The 19,552-nt window shown below is 33.2% G+C and overlaps 2 protein-coding genes across 3 annotated transcripts; both read right to left on the reverse strand.

The window, feature by feature from the left end:
* Positions 1-2,905: 2,905 nt before the first annotated feature.
* LOC143600318 (puromycin-sensitive aminopeptidase-like) lies at positions 2,906-5,228 on the reverse strand. 2 transcript variants are annotated; one of them, XM_077078046.1, is made up of 6 exons: positions 5,195-5,228; positions 5,036-5,122; positions 4,190-4,258; positions 3,482-3,575; positions 3,318-3,395; positions 2,906-3,245 (listed from the first exon to the last, which is right to left on the reverse strand). In XM_077078046.1, exons 1-5 carry the CDS (start codon positions 5,213-5,215, stop codon positions 3,367-3,369), a joined length of 300 nt encoding a protein of 99 aa, XP_076934161.1. In that variant the 5' UTR covers positions 5,216-5,228; the 3' UTR covers positions 2,906-3,245; positions 3,318-3,366. The 2 variants fall into 2 exon arrangements, with proteins under 2 accessions (XP_076934161.1, XP_076934160.1); XM_077078045.1 differs by having other exon boundaries at positions 2,906-3,395.
* A 3,547-nt stretch (positions 5,229-8,775) lies between these two features.
* On the reverse strand, positions 8,776-12,060 carry LOC143600324 (putative sodium/metabolite cotransporter BASS4, chloroplastic). The gene is made up of 14 exons (XM_077078049.1): positions 11,625-12,060; positions 11,447-11,561; positions 11,015-11,122; positions 10,852-10,919; positions 10,664-10,742; positions 10,518-10,576; positions 10,354-10,422; positions 10,154-10,267; positions 9,931-9,952; positions 9,764-9,831; positions 9,431-9,516; positions 9,113-9,242; positions 8,914-9,015; positions 8,776-8,850 (listed from the first exon to the last, which is right to left on the reverse strand). The coding sequence occupies exons 1-14, from the start codon at positions 11,823-11,825 to the stop codon at positions 8,776-8,778; spliced, it is 1,296 nt and encodes a 431-aa protein (XP_076934164.1). The 5' UTR covers positions 11,826-12,060.
* Between the last annotated feature and the right edge of the window lie 7,492 nt (positions 12,061-19,552).

The following is a 19,552-nucleotide window of genomic DNA, read 5'->3' on the forward strand; positions in this document are numbered from 1 at the left end:
AGAAGTCTACAAAATGTGAGATGGCAATACGCAAAGGTGTGCTTTGGATTCAATGGTGTTTATTTTTTGTTCTTTGGTTTTTGTATTTAACAAAAGTTCGTAGTGTTTATTGAAAGTTGTTTAAATATAAGTGGAAATTTTTTCCAAAACCTCATTGTTGACTTACGTATGTGAATGTTGTGTTTGTTTAATAATGATCTTAGTATCTAACACACTAAAGAGGAGCCCCCGTATTGCGTTGAATACCAGTTTCAGTTTCAGTCAGAACGCGAACACTTTGGATTCCGCGATTGACTTGACTATGGAATCCGACGGATCTGCAATACCTAAAAGAAGTAGACAAGGTAGACATGAGAATTCCCGTGTTAATAGTTATTCATCATTATATAATTAACAGCTTAGTCATAATTTAGTTGCTATTGTTCAACAAACTAGGTGAAGGGGTTGAAAAGAAGGTAGTTAGTGTCAGAGGAGAAGGTAAGGTTGTTTATCGTGCTTTGAAGACACCAATTAAAAGTGTTTTACCAAATACGAGATTGGCTAATGACGGTTGTTTGTCAATTTTCAATAAGACTCCCACACCAACAAAAGAAACGGAAGAATTCTTTAAAGGTAAATTTATAGTTGTATGTAGATATTATTGTATTTGGAATGTTTTTTGAAATATTTTTTTATGGTTATGTGTATGAGTTCAGCTCTAACGCCGAACAATGATTCGGACGATGATTTTGAATCACTGCCGAATAAGCGATTGAAAACAACAAAGGCAGCTATTCAACATGTATTTTTTAAGATGGTACTAAAATACGACCGATAATTAAAACCTTTAAGTTTTTTAATTTCATTAGACAGCTCAATGACAATAAAAAAAAGCTTGTTAAAGAGATCGGGTTTGGCACAATACTTGAACTTAAGATAGACCAGATACCAACAAGTCTCGGATACTGGTTGGTGAGGAACTATAACCATAAAACTAGTATCCTAGACATTGGGGTAGCTAAGATACATATAACACCACAACTGGTACATATGTTGCTCGGAATCCCGATGGGTGATACTAATGTGAATGAGATGAGTAGAGCCCGTAATTCGGATGAAGTAGTTAATGAATGGAACAGTCAGTTTAAGCAGACGGCTCAAATGTTGAGGCCGTCAAGGTTTTTTGAATATTTGGGTAGGAAAACAACCATTGATCGATTGTTTGTGTTGAACTTCTTGGTTGCATTTAACAAATGTGTTCAATGCCAACTGGTTGGTATGCATTATCATCTATAAAACACATGTACTTATTTAACATACACAACTTAATGAGATTAGAAATATTAATGTATAAAAATAAAGAACCGTAGTTTAACTATGTGAATTCCCTATCGAACTATTATGTGGAAAATTACATAATTATATCAAGTAAAAAAATATGAAAGCACAAATTCAATTGCCATTGAAATACATTAAAATAACACACGAAATCATGTTAACAGTTGTTTCCATTTACTCTTTTGATTTTGTTAATTTGTAAAACTAACTAACAATGACATGTTAAATGGATATACTTTTACAATACCACTTGAACAAATTCAAGTATTTAATAGAAACACTTTTTTTTCCGTAGACTAATAATTTAATTGGGATTACAAAATCAACTAGTATTCCATCGAAACATCTTTTAGTTATATAATCATATAATCAACAACAATCGTAAAAATTAAATAACATACTTACCGTTTTCACCATCCATCATCGAATTCATCTTCTTTAGGTTTCTGAAAGCTTAATCACGTATACAAAAGTGGGAGAGGAGGGTTGACAATTACATACTTATCTATATATTAGAGAATGAGTCTTCTAATAAACCCATAAAAATAGGAAGAACACCGGTGTTGTTATTTTTAATTATAAATTAATATATTTTAAAGTTACCTAACTACCCTTTATTGTTATTTTAAAACAATGCCATGTGTCACTACTGTTCTTACCATTCTTACAAAACTATTTATTTTTATTTAAACCCTTTTCTATATATATATATATAACTAATCATAATAAAAGTTATGAATCTTTTCATCAATTGAGATGTTATACATGAAAATGGTACAAGTCACAAAATATACAAGTTGAGTGGTATTATCATAGTTCAATACACGGGTATTTTTAATGAACATGAATCCAAAACTATGCATTTTTAATATGCCATTCATACCATATTAGTAGAAATAAAAAATTCACGTAAAGGACATGCATACTTCATATGGTTGAATGAAAAGAATAAATATTTATAGTCTAAAAGACTCTCTTTTAAAAAGGCTCAATTTTGTTCTTTTAAAAATGGTTGTTTTTTACCCGAACAGATCCTGTATGAGCCAAACTTGGCATGTTACATTTTCTGGTACTAAAGATAAATAAAGAGGCGTTTATGCAAACATACATTTTGGCCAACTTCCAACCCATTTTGACTTAACGTTTTAGTTTACCATTTACTCTATAAATGTAAACAAACGTGAATTTACTTGTTTCATAAGTAAATAACTTATCATGTTTTAATATGACTAGTAAGTGTGCCCGCGCGTTGCGGCGGGAATGCAATGGGGATGTGGTCGATATGAGTTTAGTTTGCGGTGCATGAGTGATGCAATGGGAATTCAGTCAGCAACTATTTAGGGCACTGTGGCGGGGGCTTGACAGACATTTGATTGTGTTGGATTAGACTCATGGGTCTTGTAACTGAACAAATTATTTATACAGTTGTATCTGAAACAAAACTATTAGAATTGTATCTGAAACAAACTTTGGATCAAGAACCAAAGGTTTACTTTCTTGAAAATAAACTAACTTGACTTAAGCATAAAAAAAATGTTTGCCCAGCTTCCCAACTATAATAAAAAGACTAAGCATCAACTTCCTTGCCAATATTTGCCCAGCTTCCTAACTATAATAACAATAAAAATGATATCTTTTAAATACCCTTTTGTTTCTTTAATGTGGTTTTGTTTCGTTTAACAAGAATTACCAATTAAATTCATCAGAATCATGAGCTAGAAGTCATTGTCCGTGAGATCAAAGTGTAGACGAATTAGAGCACTCTAAACCCGCAACAAAGACGGAACTGGTTTCTCGGGCACATCCGAGAATATAGATTCTTCTTCGCTTTGATTGTAAATTAATATATCAGATACAACTTTGACAGCCTCGTCAAATATAAAAATATACTTTTGTAACTCTGAGAACAGTGGTGGGTCACTGTTTGGCTGGGAAAAAGTCAAAATTTACTGGTCATTACAAAATAAATACATAACAAAAACATTAGAACACAAAAGTACCTAAATTTCAAAGAAAATGTATGCGCTTCAACGTTGTAAGAAGTAACCTTCACGATAGGTGTACCCGCTTTTGAATACCTGAAAACGAGTCACAAAAAATAATCATTTTATCCAAACTACAAAAACTGAAAATTGATTAAAAACATACCATAATAGAAAATTACCAAAATATGACTCATTAGCATATTGCATAGCAACAAAGATATCTTCACAAGTTACTGCTTGTCCATCATGCCTTTGAAAGTACAAATCCATTCCCTAAAATAGAAATGTGACAATTTAACCACAAAATAACCACATAAACATCATACATTCAAGTAGGCCTGTAAACAAACTAATCTTTTTGCAAACCATTTCGTATATGTAATATGTTCGTTTATTTATTAAACAAACGAACATAAACGCATGTCTCGTCGTTCATTTAATATTATGTATGTGAACATTCGTTTAAGCTCGTTCATTTAAATTCCTTTATGTTTATTAATTTACGTTTGTTTAAGCTTGTTTGCTACGTTCATTACTATATTCATTTAATTGTTTAGGCTGGTTAAAATTTAGGCTTGGCTTAATAACTTTTTAGGCCCAGTTTATTGTTGTTCACGATCACATTTAATTGATTTTAGCTCAGTCACATTTGTTCATCAATGTTCAGTCATTCAAGTTCACGAATCGTTCGTTTATACTTTAAACGAACGAACAACGAACACAAACATGTACACGCTCAAATTTTTAACAAACGAACACGGGCAAGAAAACCCTGTTCATAACTTTCTGTGTTCGATCGTTTGTTTAGTTAAAGTTAAACGAACGAACATGAAGATGCTCGGGTTATGTTGTAGGCCCGCATTCAATCATCATGCCATCTTTTTTACCTTTCGGAACCCTTGACTTCCCAGTAATATTTTGTACATGCACACAATGTCAGCTCCCTTTTCATAAACCTGCAATCATACATTTAATAAAAACAAATTTGACATGGCTTTTATGTTAAAAAGTAATAACATTTACATACCAATGACAAAAAAAATATTCAAAAGCATATTGTCACTGTATAGAAGTTGTCCATCTAGAAAGAAAAAAAAATGAAAACATAAAGAGTTGGAAAATTTAAAATTATCATGAAACTAAATACAGTGGGAAAGAGTTTGAACCTTGATGTAAGAGTGAGGCCTCAAGGGGCGAGCCATAGGACCTGCAGCCTAAAATATATGACAAATACGATATTTCAAGCTTAACGTATTTGAAATCAATGATATGATGTTACTAATTTTTTTTTAACTAAATCATATTTAGTGTTTATGATAACCTGTGGAAATTGGTATGTACGAAGCCTTGAAACAGCACCGAACTGTGTGACCGTATGACCTCCCATATCAGATGAAAACTCTTGCAACACGTAAAAAACTTTTTAACTTAGAGTTAAAATAAAATCTTTATGAAAGTTAAAAAGCGGTTAAAGTGTGCACATGATCACGGAAAACGGTAAGACCTTTTAAATTCAACTGGAACCAGTCCCTACATGTCACCCTACAAACATTTAGAAAACTTATAAAAAACCGAATAAATTTCTATATTTTAATAATAATTTACAAATGGATATAAACTTGTTGCTAGTCCAATTATGAAATTACTGCAACATAAAGAACGAATTAGATGAACATAATTATAATTTAAACAAAAGTATAAAAATAAATAAGGAAGTTAGATAAGCAACATACCTCGTGGCCAACAACATTCAAAATCTTAGCATTATTTGCATCGGTAGCAGTTTCTGGTGATGCCAACACAAAATCTGAATTGAAGATCTATTTGAAAAAAAAGATTATTATACGCAAAACAAATGAAATAATGAAAGTGAAAATTATTAATGCACATACGTTCATGCTCTTGTTTTCCATGGCTCCCCTGTGACAATCACATAGTAAACGCAGAAATTAGAGTTCTGAGTTCAAACATAATGCAGAAGAAACAAATGCTAATTTAATCAACGAACCGCTAACAACACTAAACTTAAAGTCAACACCAAATTGCTATCAACACTTTAACATACTTTGTTGTTTAAGACTGAGCACTTATAAAAAATTTAAGACCGATATAATTCCATTTATAATACATTTTTTAAAATCAGAATTACTTACATAAGTAATTGGGAAACACAGTAAATGAACTTGTTGGCAACCTCGTTCGATGTAGCCAACCTGCATAAGAAAAAAGAAATCGAAATTCAAACCCTAAATCGTGAATCAAAGAGTGTAAAGTAAATAACAAAAATAAAACTCAAAACCCTAAATTCTATCCATATCCCTTTACCTTGAATAATAATAATAATAATAATAATAATAATAATAATAATAATAATAATAATAATAATAATAATAATAATAATAATAATAATAATAATAATTCAGGGTGTTGTTGGTGATACATGTACTGGATTCTGGCAAATTCGATGCGTGATCCATTCAAATTAGAACAACAAGAACATCGAAAAATCAATGCTTGTCATCAGCTTTTAAAATAACTGTAAGTAAAGTAGAGTACTCACATTAGTCGTTGATAAGACACATGCTTGGAAGAATTAAAATGATTATTTACCCAAGCCCTAAACTCAGACAAGGTTGGCAGTTGGTTCACCTATCCAACCAAAAATTAAATTATTAAAACTTAGGGGAAAATCAACATAAAGAAAATTGTATTGGTTATTGAAAGTTTGCTATCCAACCAAAAATCAACATAAACTTAATTGGTTATTGAATAAACAATTAAGTTTGTCAAACAATTATTTTTGGTTAGCAAACTCTCCAATTTAGTTTCTAAAACTAAACTACCATCAACTTATTAAAACTAAATCTAGGTTACAAAACACGAGCAAGTGTCTATGGTGCAGTTTGATGACTTTTCTTATAATCATATATTTTCAAATGCATATTTTTCAATTTTAATACTCTTATTACATATACGAGTTAGCCATAACCAAGCTGTTAACCCAAAATCAACAAAACCGAACCGAAAATAACAGAAAATATTTATCGTTGTACACTCGGTTAACCAAAATTAACAAAAAACATTTGTATTTTTCTATATTTGTGACTTTCATTGATTTTGGTTATTAACCAAACCAAACCAAACCAAAGTTAACGAATAAACTGAACCGATCAGTCAAAAACTGATTGGGTAATTCAGTTGAGAATAATAGTCGAAAACATTGTCAGGTTCATATTTAGATTAACTCAGACCATTACCTTGTCATAATCATTTTTTTCATCTAGAACGGGCTTTTGCTGTCAAAAAACGGTGATTCAAGTTATGATCTGAACCATCAAAAAAGAGTTTTACCCGTTGTACACTTGTAATTGTAGCTTTCTTTATCTGTTCCAACAAAAAAATAAACAAATATTTACAATAAACCTAAAAACGAAGTATGTACCAGCCTGGTGAAGTGTTCATCTATAATCAATCATCTCCTGTGGTATCGATGGCATGAAAGGTGCCTATCTCTATTATAATCTAATACAGATATAGATTATGTTATAAGAAAATTTGTGACATCTTTAATTTATTACATAATGTCTAAATAAATACAACAATATTAATTAAATTAATGTAAATGTTTACGTCTATTTATTATCGTTTGTATATAAATAAAGACTTGGTAACTAACATTCACACAATACCATACTACTAGCTAGTGGAATACAAAGTAAACATGAATTGATGTTTCATGGGGTGTTCATAATACTCACAATGATATCATCATTTAGCATTGCTAATGTTACAACCTCGAACGCCGTTTATATATGGAACATGAGGATGTACGTCCATAACCTCGTTGACGAAGGTATTACCGTTAAAGTCTCTAGTAGAGATGGCGAAGACGATCAAGAAGAACGTGAACTAGTTTTCAATGAAGGGTTTGATTGGAGGTTTGGGGTAACATTCGGCACGTACTACAGAGGCGAGTTTTGGTGGGGATTAAAGTATCAATCCATCAGTCTTTTTAACTCCAACATTGATTGTCTTAGTGTGCATGTTTTTCGTGTTCAAAGATGTTATTGGTTAGTAAGGCGGGATTGATTTTGGTATAGTAATAGTAATGACACGTTTCCTGATAGTTGGAACAAGGTGTCAAGTTGGCCAACTGAGGAGAATATGTAATCAGTTGCAAAACTAAATAAATATATGATATATATTTATATATGTCGAAATCTTCGTGTTCACAGTTTTGAGATTTATTTATGTATGTGTGTTTGAATGTTTGTTTGTCGATTTGCCTACGTGTTCTTCTAACCAATTTATCATTCAAAACTATATGCATTGTAATCCTAATTAAGAATACTATAGATGCTGATGTTAAAGTTACATCTGCTAATTCAGATGCTTATATTATAGATGATTTGATTATAAAGTTAATATTCTGATTCATCAAACTTGACCTTAGTTATTATATTTTTAAGTTTATAACATAGATGGTGCTAAAATTTTTCTGACTTACAATCTTACATTGCTTCTGAAAAAGATCTGTGATTTCTTTTTATTATACACTTTTTTATTTCATTTGGAATTCTTAACTTCACCTTAAAGCCTTGATTCATTAATAGAAAAACAGTTTTATCGGTTTCGTGGAAAATCACCGGCCAAGAAAATGTGATTAATGATATAATCCCATTACCTCTGAGGTAATTAGTATAAGTAAGGTTAATTTTGTTTGTTGCGCAAGAAAATTGATTCTAAGTTTTCTACTGGCTACTAGATAACGAACGAGAGAAGGGTAATTTTGTAATTTGAACCTTTTTATGTCCTGATTGGAATTAAGCCTTTTTTACCATTTTACCATTCTTGTTGCCACTGTGAACTAAAATACGTGAAACTAGAACGGCTGATATAGCGAAGAAATATAGTATTTGTCATCATAAAGCTTAAAAATGCAGCCATCGAACGGTCAAAGTCAGTTGACTCTGCTGTTTATAGAAGTATGAAACATTTGACATTCATGGAGTGAGTTATGAAACATTTGACATTCCGCGAGTTAATGCCCATTATTAATGTGGGCACTCTTTTAGTGGTGATCAAAATGGATCGGGCCGGGTTAGATTGACCTGCAAATGCCTTTTCTTTTCTATTAATCCATATGCTTTGAGTTTTATAAATAATTAATGTATAAAACTTGATTACAATTCCTGCATAATAAAAAGAATAATCTAAGTTATTTTAATATAATAATTCTAGAGGTTCCAGGCATTTCAATACACCTTGGAGGACTTTTGACCTGTTTCATTTAAGTTATCAGAGAATGTATGATATGAATATATAGGAATAACTATATTTAGCATTTTCATCAAATATTATCCCAGTCATGAACACCTTTCACATTCCCATGCCATGATTATTATAATTGCTACAATATTTCAACATAGATGTTTATTTTCCGTGCGTTACAATTCACACAAATGTTAAAATGTTACACAATCTTCACATTGTCAAGTGATTGCTTCCTCTTGTTCCAAAAGCCTACTATAAACGAGTCGATGATAACCTACACAAGATATTTCAAATGTTAGTTATATAGCTTTCTACAAATAGAGAGAATACAATAAACCTGGATTATATGTGCCGCAATACACGGAAGAACAAGTAAACCGGCTTCACCAAAAGCACCACCAAGTTGTTCCACAACCGCAACCAGCACCGACATAGTTTTCTGCACATAATAAGCTTGTAACATACCAGGTCTCATTTAATGTTAACAGTTGCTATTCTATTCAGGAGTAACTAAACTATCAGCTGATTAATGTTACCTGACTTGCAACAAGCAGGACTGTCTTATAATTATCCTCCTTCGCAAACATTGATTTGCGGCCACCCGACACAGCACATAGGATTTGTATTAAGAGGGCATTAAAACACAACAGCATAAGGTGAAGAAGCCTGCATTTTATAATATTAATACTTTAAAATAGTAACAAAATCTGAAGTGATAGATCCCATTTCGGATATTCAATCTTGTTTATTCAAGCGAGCATGCGATGTAAAATGCATAAATTAAAATCATGAAATTTATATGAAATAACCATAATATGTAAAATATCAAAGGAAGTTAATTTATAAGAACATACGCTCCCATTAAGACCGCTACAAGAGCGACTTGAGGTTTAACCATTAAAAGCAGTGGCCTTGATTTGCTAACTTGTACCCAAGGGATCTGAATACAGTTATAATCATAAAACAAAATAGTTAGATTCAGTTCCTCAAGGCACAATAATGACGATAAGTTATTCATTCATTTAAAACTTCGTTATTAATCTGTTTAATCTCCACAATATGATCTACAAAAAGGTGGTAGTTATTTCTGTTGCTATTAAAGAAACATATGAGGTATTTTTATTATAATATTTTTGCCATGGATAAATATAAAAATCAAACTAATACAAGAGACAGCTTATTCTCACCAGGCCCAACAAAATTGCACTCAGTACGGATAAGCGCTTACGATTACTATCAACAGCATCTGCCATGCCTGCAAAGAACATGTTTGAAGAAAACATCAAGGCAAGTGAAGTAGTTAAAGATATTAATCACTTAAGTTGTAAAATATTTGACCGAGTAGGAAAATCACCATTAATAGATTCCCGAAAAAGCTGTTATAAAGAAAGAAAAGAAAGTGTTAATCTTGTGAGGCTTATAATATTGAGGATCAAAGAAAATATAAATTACGAACAGATCCGGATTAGTTATTTCTTTTTTTAATAAAATTTGTTGGGGTACCGTCCCTTAAGTTATTTCTTTTTTTAATAAAATTTGTCGGGGTACCGTCCCTTGAAAAAAAAAGGAAGTAATACCTTTCCCAAAATCAGAGGTATCAAAACTGTGACAATAAGGCTTCTAAACATCTCATCAGCCGGAACGGTTGCACCAACTCCACCAGCAATTAATCTTGATATAGAAAAAGGAATCTACAAATTAAGCTATAGTTGGTGATTATAATGTACAATATGCAGCAGTTAAAAAAATGAGCCAACATTATTATTTTTGAACTTACAATCAAAATTCCTAACAGACTAGATAATACAGTCATTGCAAGAGCCAAAGTCGAATTTCCTCCGGCAAGCTGCATCATAAATAATAAACCTTGTTAATTTTTATTGCATAATAATCAAAAGAAAATTAGTAACTATAATTTTTTTTCTTGAACAATCAACTAACCCTGGTTAGAGCAACTCCACTTGAAATTGCTGTAGGCATACTGTTATATAGAGCTAGACCTGCATATATAACAATTTGTAAATATACAACCACCAATATCATGTAGTTTAAGTATCACATAATCATTTTTCAAAGGCTGCGCAGACCTGTTACAAATTCTTGAGGTTGTAAGTGAACTTGCATCATAAATTTGGAAAGGATGGGAGTTAGCAATAAAATTGAAGTCTGCATTGACAATTATAATACATTAGAGTGTAAGAAAATGATAACAACTTAATAATTTAAATACTATTGGGAGACTCGTAATGACACTAATAAGTTTTGAGGTTCATACGAGTCCGAAGAGTCCAACTGGCCATGCTTCAGCAGCTTTGCCAATTTCTTCACTAGGCAGCGTTAATCCTGTCTCATGGAGAGAAAATGTGATTAAAACGAGTTAGTTATGACCGAACAGAGACATTGTAACATACACTAGATAAAGTTTTTTAAGTTGTTACCTGATATGAGGAAAATTCCAATAATGCTAAACTTGGATACTTGATGTTTATGAGCGAGACAGCCTGCGCTAGGATTTATGAGGGCGAATACTACACCTGCAATAAGAGCTGCACCAAGTGGACTAATAAATTAGTCGGTAATACGATACTGAAAAGCATGATCACATCTTGAAAGCAGGTAAATTGTCAAACACAACTATGTTGAGAATGTAAATTAACATAACTAATTCTTGTTTACCATTCAAATATTATAACTTGATTTTAAAAAAACTTTTAACCATTTATAAAAGAAATCACCAAATTGGAACTTTAGTTTTCATTATTAAATAAAGTGTTTACTAAAACATTATTTTTTAACGGCAACTCACACAATCTCTAATCTACTCTAATTAATATAAGCCTTTTACTGACTACATAAGCAAATAATATTACCTGATGGTAGAAAACTGGAGGAGGTTGCAAATTTCACCAGAGGTTCTACAGATACCCGAAATTTTGGTAAAACCGAGCCTTGAAGAAGGTGATCACGACCCACACTTTCCTGAAACTCCTATTACATCAACCAAGTTAATTATTTATAACGAAAAGAAATCTTATAAATGAAAAGTACCTGATCATGATTTTTGCAGCTTCTGATGATTAACGTTCTAGTAACATAACGGAGGTTTGGTGGAGGCAATGTGGTTTTGCTGATAATATTGGAACCAGTCGAGTGATGACTGCGGTGTGACAACGGACATAAGTGGTTCGTTGATCGGAAACGAGTGGTTCCGATCATTGTAGGAGTGATTTTTGCCATGATTTGAAGCATTCTGGTAGACTGACTGGTTGTTTCTTAGACCATGCACAAATGACAAACCTTCCTACCTTTAATATCATCATGGCTCCTTTACCATAAAGTTAAAGAAACTATTATGCATAGACAGTACAACTATGCTTTATATCACCAGCAACATAGACTTAATAATATACATATATTCATAAATACATATAAGATTCGGGTACGAAATAAGTGAAGAAAGTGTGCATTGTACCAAGTCATGGTATAATTATGCAGTAAGTGTTTATAATTATTTAACGTATGTTAATACTAACATACATGCATTTATATATATAGTTATGTGTAATCTCCTTTACCATAAAGTTAAAGAAACTATTATGCATAGACAGTACAACTATGCTTTATATCACCAGCAACATAGACTTAATAATATACATATATTCATAAATACATATAAGATTCGGGTACGAAATAAGTGAAGAAAGTGTGCATTGTACCAAGTCATGGTATAATTATGCAGTAAGTGTTTATAATTATTTAACGTATGTTAATACTAACATACATGCATTTATATATATAGTTATGTGTAATGTGTTCTCTTATGGAGGTAAATTTGTAACTTCTGATTTTTGGAATTTATCAAATATAACATATAAATATGATGAATGATATTATTTACAATAGATGTTATATTTTTTAAGTGTGTTTAATAGGTAAGATAAGCATGTCTATATAAGTTTTGTTAAAGCATAATCCATTCTATAGTTGCAAAATCATATAAAATCAACCGAATATCCATTTGATGTGTTCTTTAAATGATTCAAAACCTTGATTAGTCCATTTTTACTATTGTTAGCATGAGCTAATATGATCAGTAAATAGGTCACATTTGTTGAATAGAGTAGTTGCATAGAAAGCAGGGCCGTCTCGGAAATTTTGAATGCCCAAGACGAGAACTAGAAAAAGACCCTTATACAAAAAATCCCCTCCGAAAAAGGCCCAACGAAACCTATTATTAGGTATATTTATAACTTTTTTTAAATATTTCATGCTCTTATCGAGACTGTGCCGTAGACGTCGGTTGAGCCCTGCATGGGGCGTGAGACGACCCTAAAAGAAAGTATGATCGAATAATCAAATTTTGGAAATGTTAATTTAAGATTTGTAATTTAGTGTTGGTATATAATTGAACTATACTTGAGATATTGGATTCAAACAATCAACTTTCACTAGCCTGCATAGTGCATACATATTAACATAAATTTTCTGGCTCATATATATGTGTGAATGTTATTTTATTTGCGTCCAGTTTACTGCATAATACATCAAATTGTGTATTTTTAAGTCGGTCTGCGCAATCCCACTGACGTTTTTGCTGATGATTTTCGGATACACTTAGATGAGATCTCTAGAATGGTAGAAGTACCTCGAACGTTGATCGTAATGGTTCCTCAAATTTTGAAGACATAGGAAACATCAAACATATATTTAATCAAGCCATTCCATCCGATGTACAAGATTTTCGCACCTTGTCCCTTGATATAATCCAAATATCCTATCTAGCTAACCCGTTAAATTTAAACAAATATTAAACAGTTGCTTTGATATTATAACTTAAACGGGCTAGCTAACAAGCCAGTTTCCATTGGCTCGAGCTTAGGTCATCACTACAAGAATTTGGTCTTTTTGCGACGAAACTTATCCCGACAACATGCTGTTGTCGGTATAGCTAACTCTATCCCGACGACATGTTGTCGGGATAGAAAATCCCAGAATTCGTTACAAGTGTCAATCGTTAATTCGCGAGACCAACTTTGACCAAACCAAATTTTGACTCGATTCTTTTGCCGACAACATGTTGTCGGGATAGAGGGTTTATATTTTATTTTTCCTACTTTAAAAGCATCTTAAATTAGAATCAAATAATAAAAAAGTAACTACCCAATCTCAACGACATGTTGTCGAGATAGAGTGTTTATATTTTATTATTCCTATTTTTTTTAAATCATCTTAAATTAGAATAAAATAATAAAAAATTAACTACCCTATCCCAACGACATATTGTCGGGATAGATACTTTATATTTTATTTTCTTTAAAATCATCTTAAATTAAAATAAAATAATAAAAAATTAACTGCCCTATCCCAACGACATATTGTCGGGATAAACTTTATATTTTATATTTTCTTTTCTTTAAAATCATTTTAGAGATGGTTACATACATACATACATAGAGATGGTTGCATACATACATACATGGGGATGGTTACATACATACAAACACATACATACATAGAGATGGTTACATATATACATAGAGATGGTTACATACATACATACATACATAGGGATGGTTACATACATGCATACATACATACATACATACATACATACATAGGGATGGTTACATACATGCATACATGCATACATACATACATAGAGATGGTTGCATACATACATACATAGAGATGGTTACATACATACATAGAGATGGTTGCATACATACATACATGGGGATGGTTACATACATACAAACATATATACATACATACATAGAGATGGTTACATACATACATACATACATAGATGAAGATGCCAAGAAACAATGGCAACATCGACCTTACGAAAGCGAAGATGAAGGTGACGATTAAAGGACAATGGCATTTTAGTTGTGTTTCATTTGGATAACTCTTTTTTTTTTGTTCTTGAACAAATTGACGGGTCGAATGTTGTATGTTTGGTATGTTTGATGTAGGATAATTTAAGTTTATTAATTGTGTATTATGGATTTTGATTTTGGTGTTTTGGAATTAGCTGAAAAACAGGTCGAAATCTGGAAAATAGCGAAAAAAATACAGCTGAATGAAATAATTTTAAACTCTATCCCGACAACATGTCATTGGAATAGTAAAATGAATAAAATAATATTAAAATTTATCCCGACAACATGTTGTCGTTATAGAGTTTAACATTATTTTATTCATTTTACTATTCCGACGACATGTTGTCGGTAAAGATTTTAATATTATTTTATTCATTTTACTATTCCGACGACATGTTGTCGGGGTAGAGTTTAATATTTTATTTATCTTTTTATTAAAGAATAAAACATTTTCTTAAAAATGTTTTTTGTAATATTTATCCCGACGACATGTAGTGGGGAAAGATTTTATGTTTTTTTTGGGGGACGAGCTATTACAACTAGACGTGCACAAATCGGGTTCAACTGGAAAACCTGAACCGGTTCGAAACCGGTTTTTTCACACCGGGTTGTAAAATGGAACCGGTTCCAATCAAGAACCGGTTCGGTTCCCGACCCAAACCGATGCCCAGATATGCTAACTTTTAAGAACCGGGTAGGGTATGAACCGGAACCGGTTTTTACGTAAAAACCGGTTCCACCGGTTTTTTTTGAAATTTAAATATCATAGCCGTTAGGAACCAGTTCCAACGGCTATATAGCCGTTTTTGACCGTTGGAACCGGTTTTTTAACTATAAATAGGTTATTTTTTTACTCTAAATAGCAAGGTTTGTTTGTGTACTTGTTAAACCAATTCCAAAACTATAAAACACACTTCAAACCACAATTAACCTTAAACCGACAACAAATGGCAACTAATGATGACGTTGTTATGGTGATCGAAACAACAAGATGCCCCGATGTTTGGGTTCATTACGATTTGTGTCTCATGACCGACTCACATGAGTTGGCACGTTGCAAATATTGCTCGAAGTTTCTTAAAGCAGGGTCCAACTCGACATTACGAAAACATACGAATAAGTATTGTCGAGAGAAAAGAAGGTTGGAAGCTAAAAAAACGGAAGTGGGAGAGTCGTCCGGCTCTACCACCCCAAAATAAATATTCCCGGATTAAAATGACGGACTTTGTTTTTTATGTTTTAATTGTTATGTTTAGTATCGTTTATGTTTTAATAATGTTTGTAATAGTTATTTTTTAAATAAATAAAATGTTCGTCGTTATTAAAAAAGTAACAAAAATTAATCATGAGTAACAAAAGTAATTATAATAAAACAAATCAAAACTAAATATTAGTTGAACAAGTTACAAATAATTTTACCAAAACAAATAATTACAACTCTTCTTCGTTTTCATTCTCGTCTTCACCCTCGTCTTCGTTATCGGAAGAAACCCCATCCTCCGCCTCCTCATCATGAATATGACGCTCTATTGGTATTTCGTCTTCAAAGTTCGCCTTGTGTTGTACACGATCCACCGCATCCAAATGGTCCTTTAGGCAAATGCAAACCTCTAGAGACTCGGGAGTTAGTTTTGTTCTTCGCATAGATAACACCCTCCCACTAAGAGAAAAAACCGATTCGGAAGCAACCGTTGAGGCTTGTACGGCAAGCAAATCACGAGCCATGGCGGATAGAATGGGAAATTCGTTTTGTTTACCTTTCCACCAAGCCAACAAATCAATATTGCGAATTTCGTCGACCGTTGCGCCCTCAACATAGTTTGCTCCACTATATCGACCAAGTTCGCTACTTGGTGTGTTTCCTCTTTGCCTCTTAGATGCCGATTCACGAATCCCATTCATCAAGTTTATAAGTGGGTCATTGCAGGCCTACTAGTTGTTGTTTTTTTCACAAAAGACGATCTCGTGCTTGGACCATACATTTGAAAATAATGGTCATAAAGGTCTTGAAGGTTTTTGTTGAGCTTGTCCTTCGCTTCCGTCGACAACTTCGGGTCAATCTCGTGCATACCTAAGTTGTCGAATATTTCCTCAATCGTTGTTTCAACCCCATTAACATTCCAATAGGGGTTTAATGCGGCGGCACAAGTAAAGACCGGCGGTATGTTATCAAAATATTTTATGAACTTTTCTTTCATCACCGAAACAATATTTTCGAAGAGTTTGTTCTTCTCCGCAAAGCTTTTAAAAACACAAGACATATAGTACAATTCTTGCAAAACCCAACAACTAGTAGGGTAATAGACTCCCGATAATTTTGTTGTTGACTTTTTGAACACGTCAAGATACTCCAACAAATAACCGACTTGGACCCAAACACTTTCCGGAAACATATCGGCCTCGCGTTCTTCAACAAGATTGTTATGAAAAGCTTGTAAAGTTTGGCGTTGGGCAAAAGCACACTTTAACATATGACAAGTTGAGTTCCAACGGGTTGGAACGTCCCAATTCGGCCCCAAATACTTTCTTTCAACCGACTTGCAATAGTTCTTATATTCAAGATGTCTTCTTTTACCACTTTTGAAGACATCTTGTAACATAAGTCTAAAGTATTTTAAATCATCACAAATGTTTTCATTGTCAAGACCTATTTGAACAACCAAGTTGATGATATGTGCAACACATCGGACATGAAAAAAATCCCCGAAACAAGGTGGTGAATATTTAATGATAAATTTTTCAGCCGCCTTAGTATTGTTTGAAGCGTTGTCAAACGAAATCGAAAATATTTTATTTCTCAAGTTGTAAGTCGTTATAACTTCATCAAGTAATTCAAACAATTTTTCGGCGGTATGTGGGAACGGGAAGTTTTCAAAAGCGATGGTGCGTTTCATCAATTGCCATGTCACCGGATCAACCCAATGAGCGGTGACACATATGTATGATTCGGGCAACCCGTGTGGTGCCGACCAAACATCGGTAGTTAAACTAACCATGGCTTCTAAAGAATGAAAAGACTCGATTAACTCTTTTTTAGCACACTCCCACAACCTGATACAATGACGTCTTAAGGTAGTACGACTTACATGTGTGTATCTCGGTTGTAGAGTTTCGCGAATCAACGACGTCAACTCCGGGTCATCAAAGTGGTTAAACGGCAAACCTCGTTGAATAACGAACTTTGCCATTCTATCTTGAACTTGAGTTGTGTTGTAACGAAATAGTGTACCATCTTTACCCAAGTCAATTTGATCGGTCGTGCCAATCCCTTTCAACGCCTTGCAATATGGCTTCTCGATGTGCTTTCTCAAAGTAGAGTTGGAATCGTGCTTTAATATTGAACCACATAGTTTGCAACGAGCCTTTTGATAACCTTCGTCATCCACAATCAAATCCCAATTCTTCCATATGTCTTGGTTGCGGTTATGGTTGACTACCGTAACAACCCTTGGGTCCTCCGTAACAGGAACGGGGGCAACAAAAGCACTCTTCTTAGCCTTCTTGTTAGTTTTTTTGATGGGTGCCATAATAATATTTAGTTGGATGGTCGGGTAAAGGAACGGGTTTGCTAAAGGAGTAGTATTTTAGTTTATTTTTGAGTTTGGTGGTAAAACAAGTGGCGGAAACAAGTTATATATAGGTTTGGGCATCAAAAACCGGTTCCAACGGCTATATTACCGTTGGAACCGGTTCCAACGGATCTATTGTCTCAAAAACCGGTTCCAACGGCTATATTACCGTTGGAACCGGTTCCAACGGCTAATTGGTGTCTAAAAAACCGGTTCCAACGGCTATATTACCGTTGGAACCGGTTCCAACGGCTAGTTTGACTTTTGTTTGACCCTTCAAAAAAAACCCGTCGGAACCGGTTTTTCCAGGTACGAACCGAACCGGTTCCAATTAAGAACCGGGTAGGAACCAGGTTGGAACTGATACTGACATACAAATAGGAGAACTGGGTACGATTTTCGGGTACAAAAATACCCAAACCGGGTATTGTACCAACCGGGTTGGAACTGGAACCGGTTCCGGTTCGGTTCCACCAGTTAGGTTCCGGAACCGGTTTTTTTGTGCACGTCTAATTACGACAACACTTTTCCTGACTATATATCGTCGGGATAGAAATTTTAGAGTTATACCAACTACATGTTGTCGGGAAAAGTTCAGAATTAGTTGTCGGGATAGGTCTGATTTGTTGTAGTGCATTTACAAACTGAGTCAGCGCGGTCCATGCAAACCAAGCCAGCTTGGCTTGTTTATAAACAAGCTAATTTCAAACGAGTGGCGAGTAAAGAGCTTTTAAGAATCACTAATAACAACCAAAAATTACTCACCCCATAAAAATACATTTCTAATTATGTGTAGATAATCTATTTTTATACTTTTATACATACATACAAATTTCCCACACATACGTATTCATAAACATGTAGTCTGATGGAGGAACAACTAGGGATGAGATCGGTACCGGTACCGAAAATACCGATACCATTAATCATCAAAAATGGGCACCGGTATCAAAAATGCTCGGTACAGTACAGTATCAGTAAAAAACCAATACTGTACAGAATTGTACCGATCCCGAAACTTCACAAAGTGGGTACCGAATTTTATCAAAATACCCGATACCGGTTTGGCTTTGGTAACCAGTATCATTTGATCATCCATGATACTCTGACAGCAACTCGTATTTGATGACAAAGAAATTTCATTTATAACAGGCATTGTTGTGCAAGACGTGTAAAGGTTAAAAAAGAGCTCAAATGAGCTAAAGTGCTAAACTTTAAAATTACTTTATAGGTAGTTGATAAAGGCTAAATGTATCAGGATTAATGATGTAAATATAAAAAGGTATACAATAAAATAGATCAAATTATTACTTTATTATGAGCAATGTAGTTGTAACACTGAAATAATATTGAGTTACACAATATGCATTTACCTTTAGTCTTTTGTATATATCGTAGTAAATTTGTAGATGGTAATTTCTAACTCTAGAGACACTTATTCGAACTGCCTTTCAAAAAAAAATCTAATGTTAAGTAAATCCTAATTACCCAATGAATTGATTACACTAAAATTACCAACTACACG

Source organism: Bidens hawaiensis, unplaced genomic scaffold, assembly GCF_021521415.1.
Source record: "Bidens hawaiensis isolate Kalapana, Puna unplaced genomic scaffold, B.hawaiensis_p1.1 tig00053942_1, whole genome shotgun sequence".
Lineage (NCBI taxonomy): Eukaryota > Viridiplantae > Streptophyta > Magnoliopsida > Asterales > Asteraceae > Bidens > Bidens hawaiensis.

Bases quoted from the DNA above. Each gene is read 5' to 3' on its own strand.
- LOC143600318 (XM_077078046.1), bottom strand. From the start codon at position 5,215: ATGGAAAACAAGAGCATGAAC. The intron at 5,123-5,194 runs GTATGTGCATTA...TTTTTCAAATAG, and splicing joins TGGAAAACAAGAGCATGAAC to ATCTTCAATTCAGATTTTGT. The intron at 4,259-5,035 runs GTATGTTGCTTA...GTATGATTGCAG, and splicing joins TGAATGTTGTTGGCCACGAG to GTTTATGAAAAGGGAGCTGA.
- LOC143600324 (XM_077078049.1), bottom strand. From the start codon at position 11,825: ATGCTTCAAATCATGGCAAAAATCACTCCTACAATGATCGGAACCACT. The intron at 10,743-10,851 runs GTATGAACCTCA...TTGTCAATGCAG, and splicing joins CAGTTGGACTCTTCGGACTC to ACTTCAATTTTATTGCTAAC. The intron at 9,953-10,153 runs GTATTACTTCCT...TCTTTATAACAG, and splicing joins TACCTCTGATTTTGGGAAAG to CTTTTTCGGGAATCTATTAA.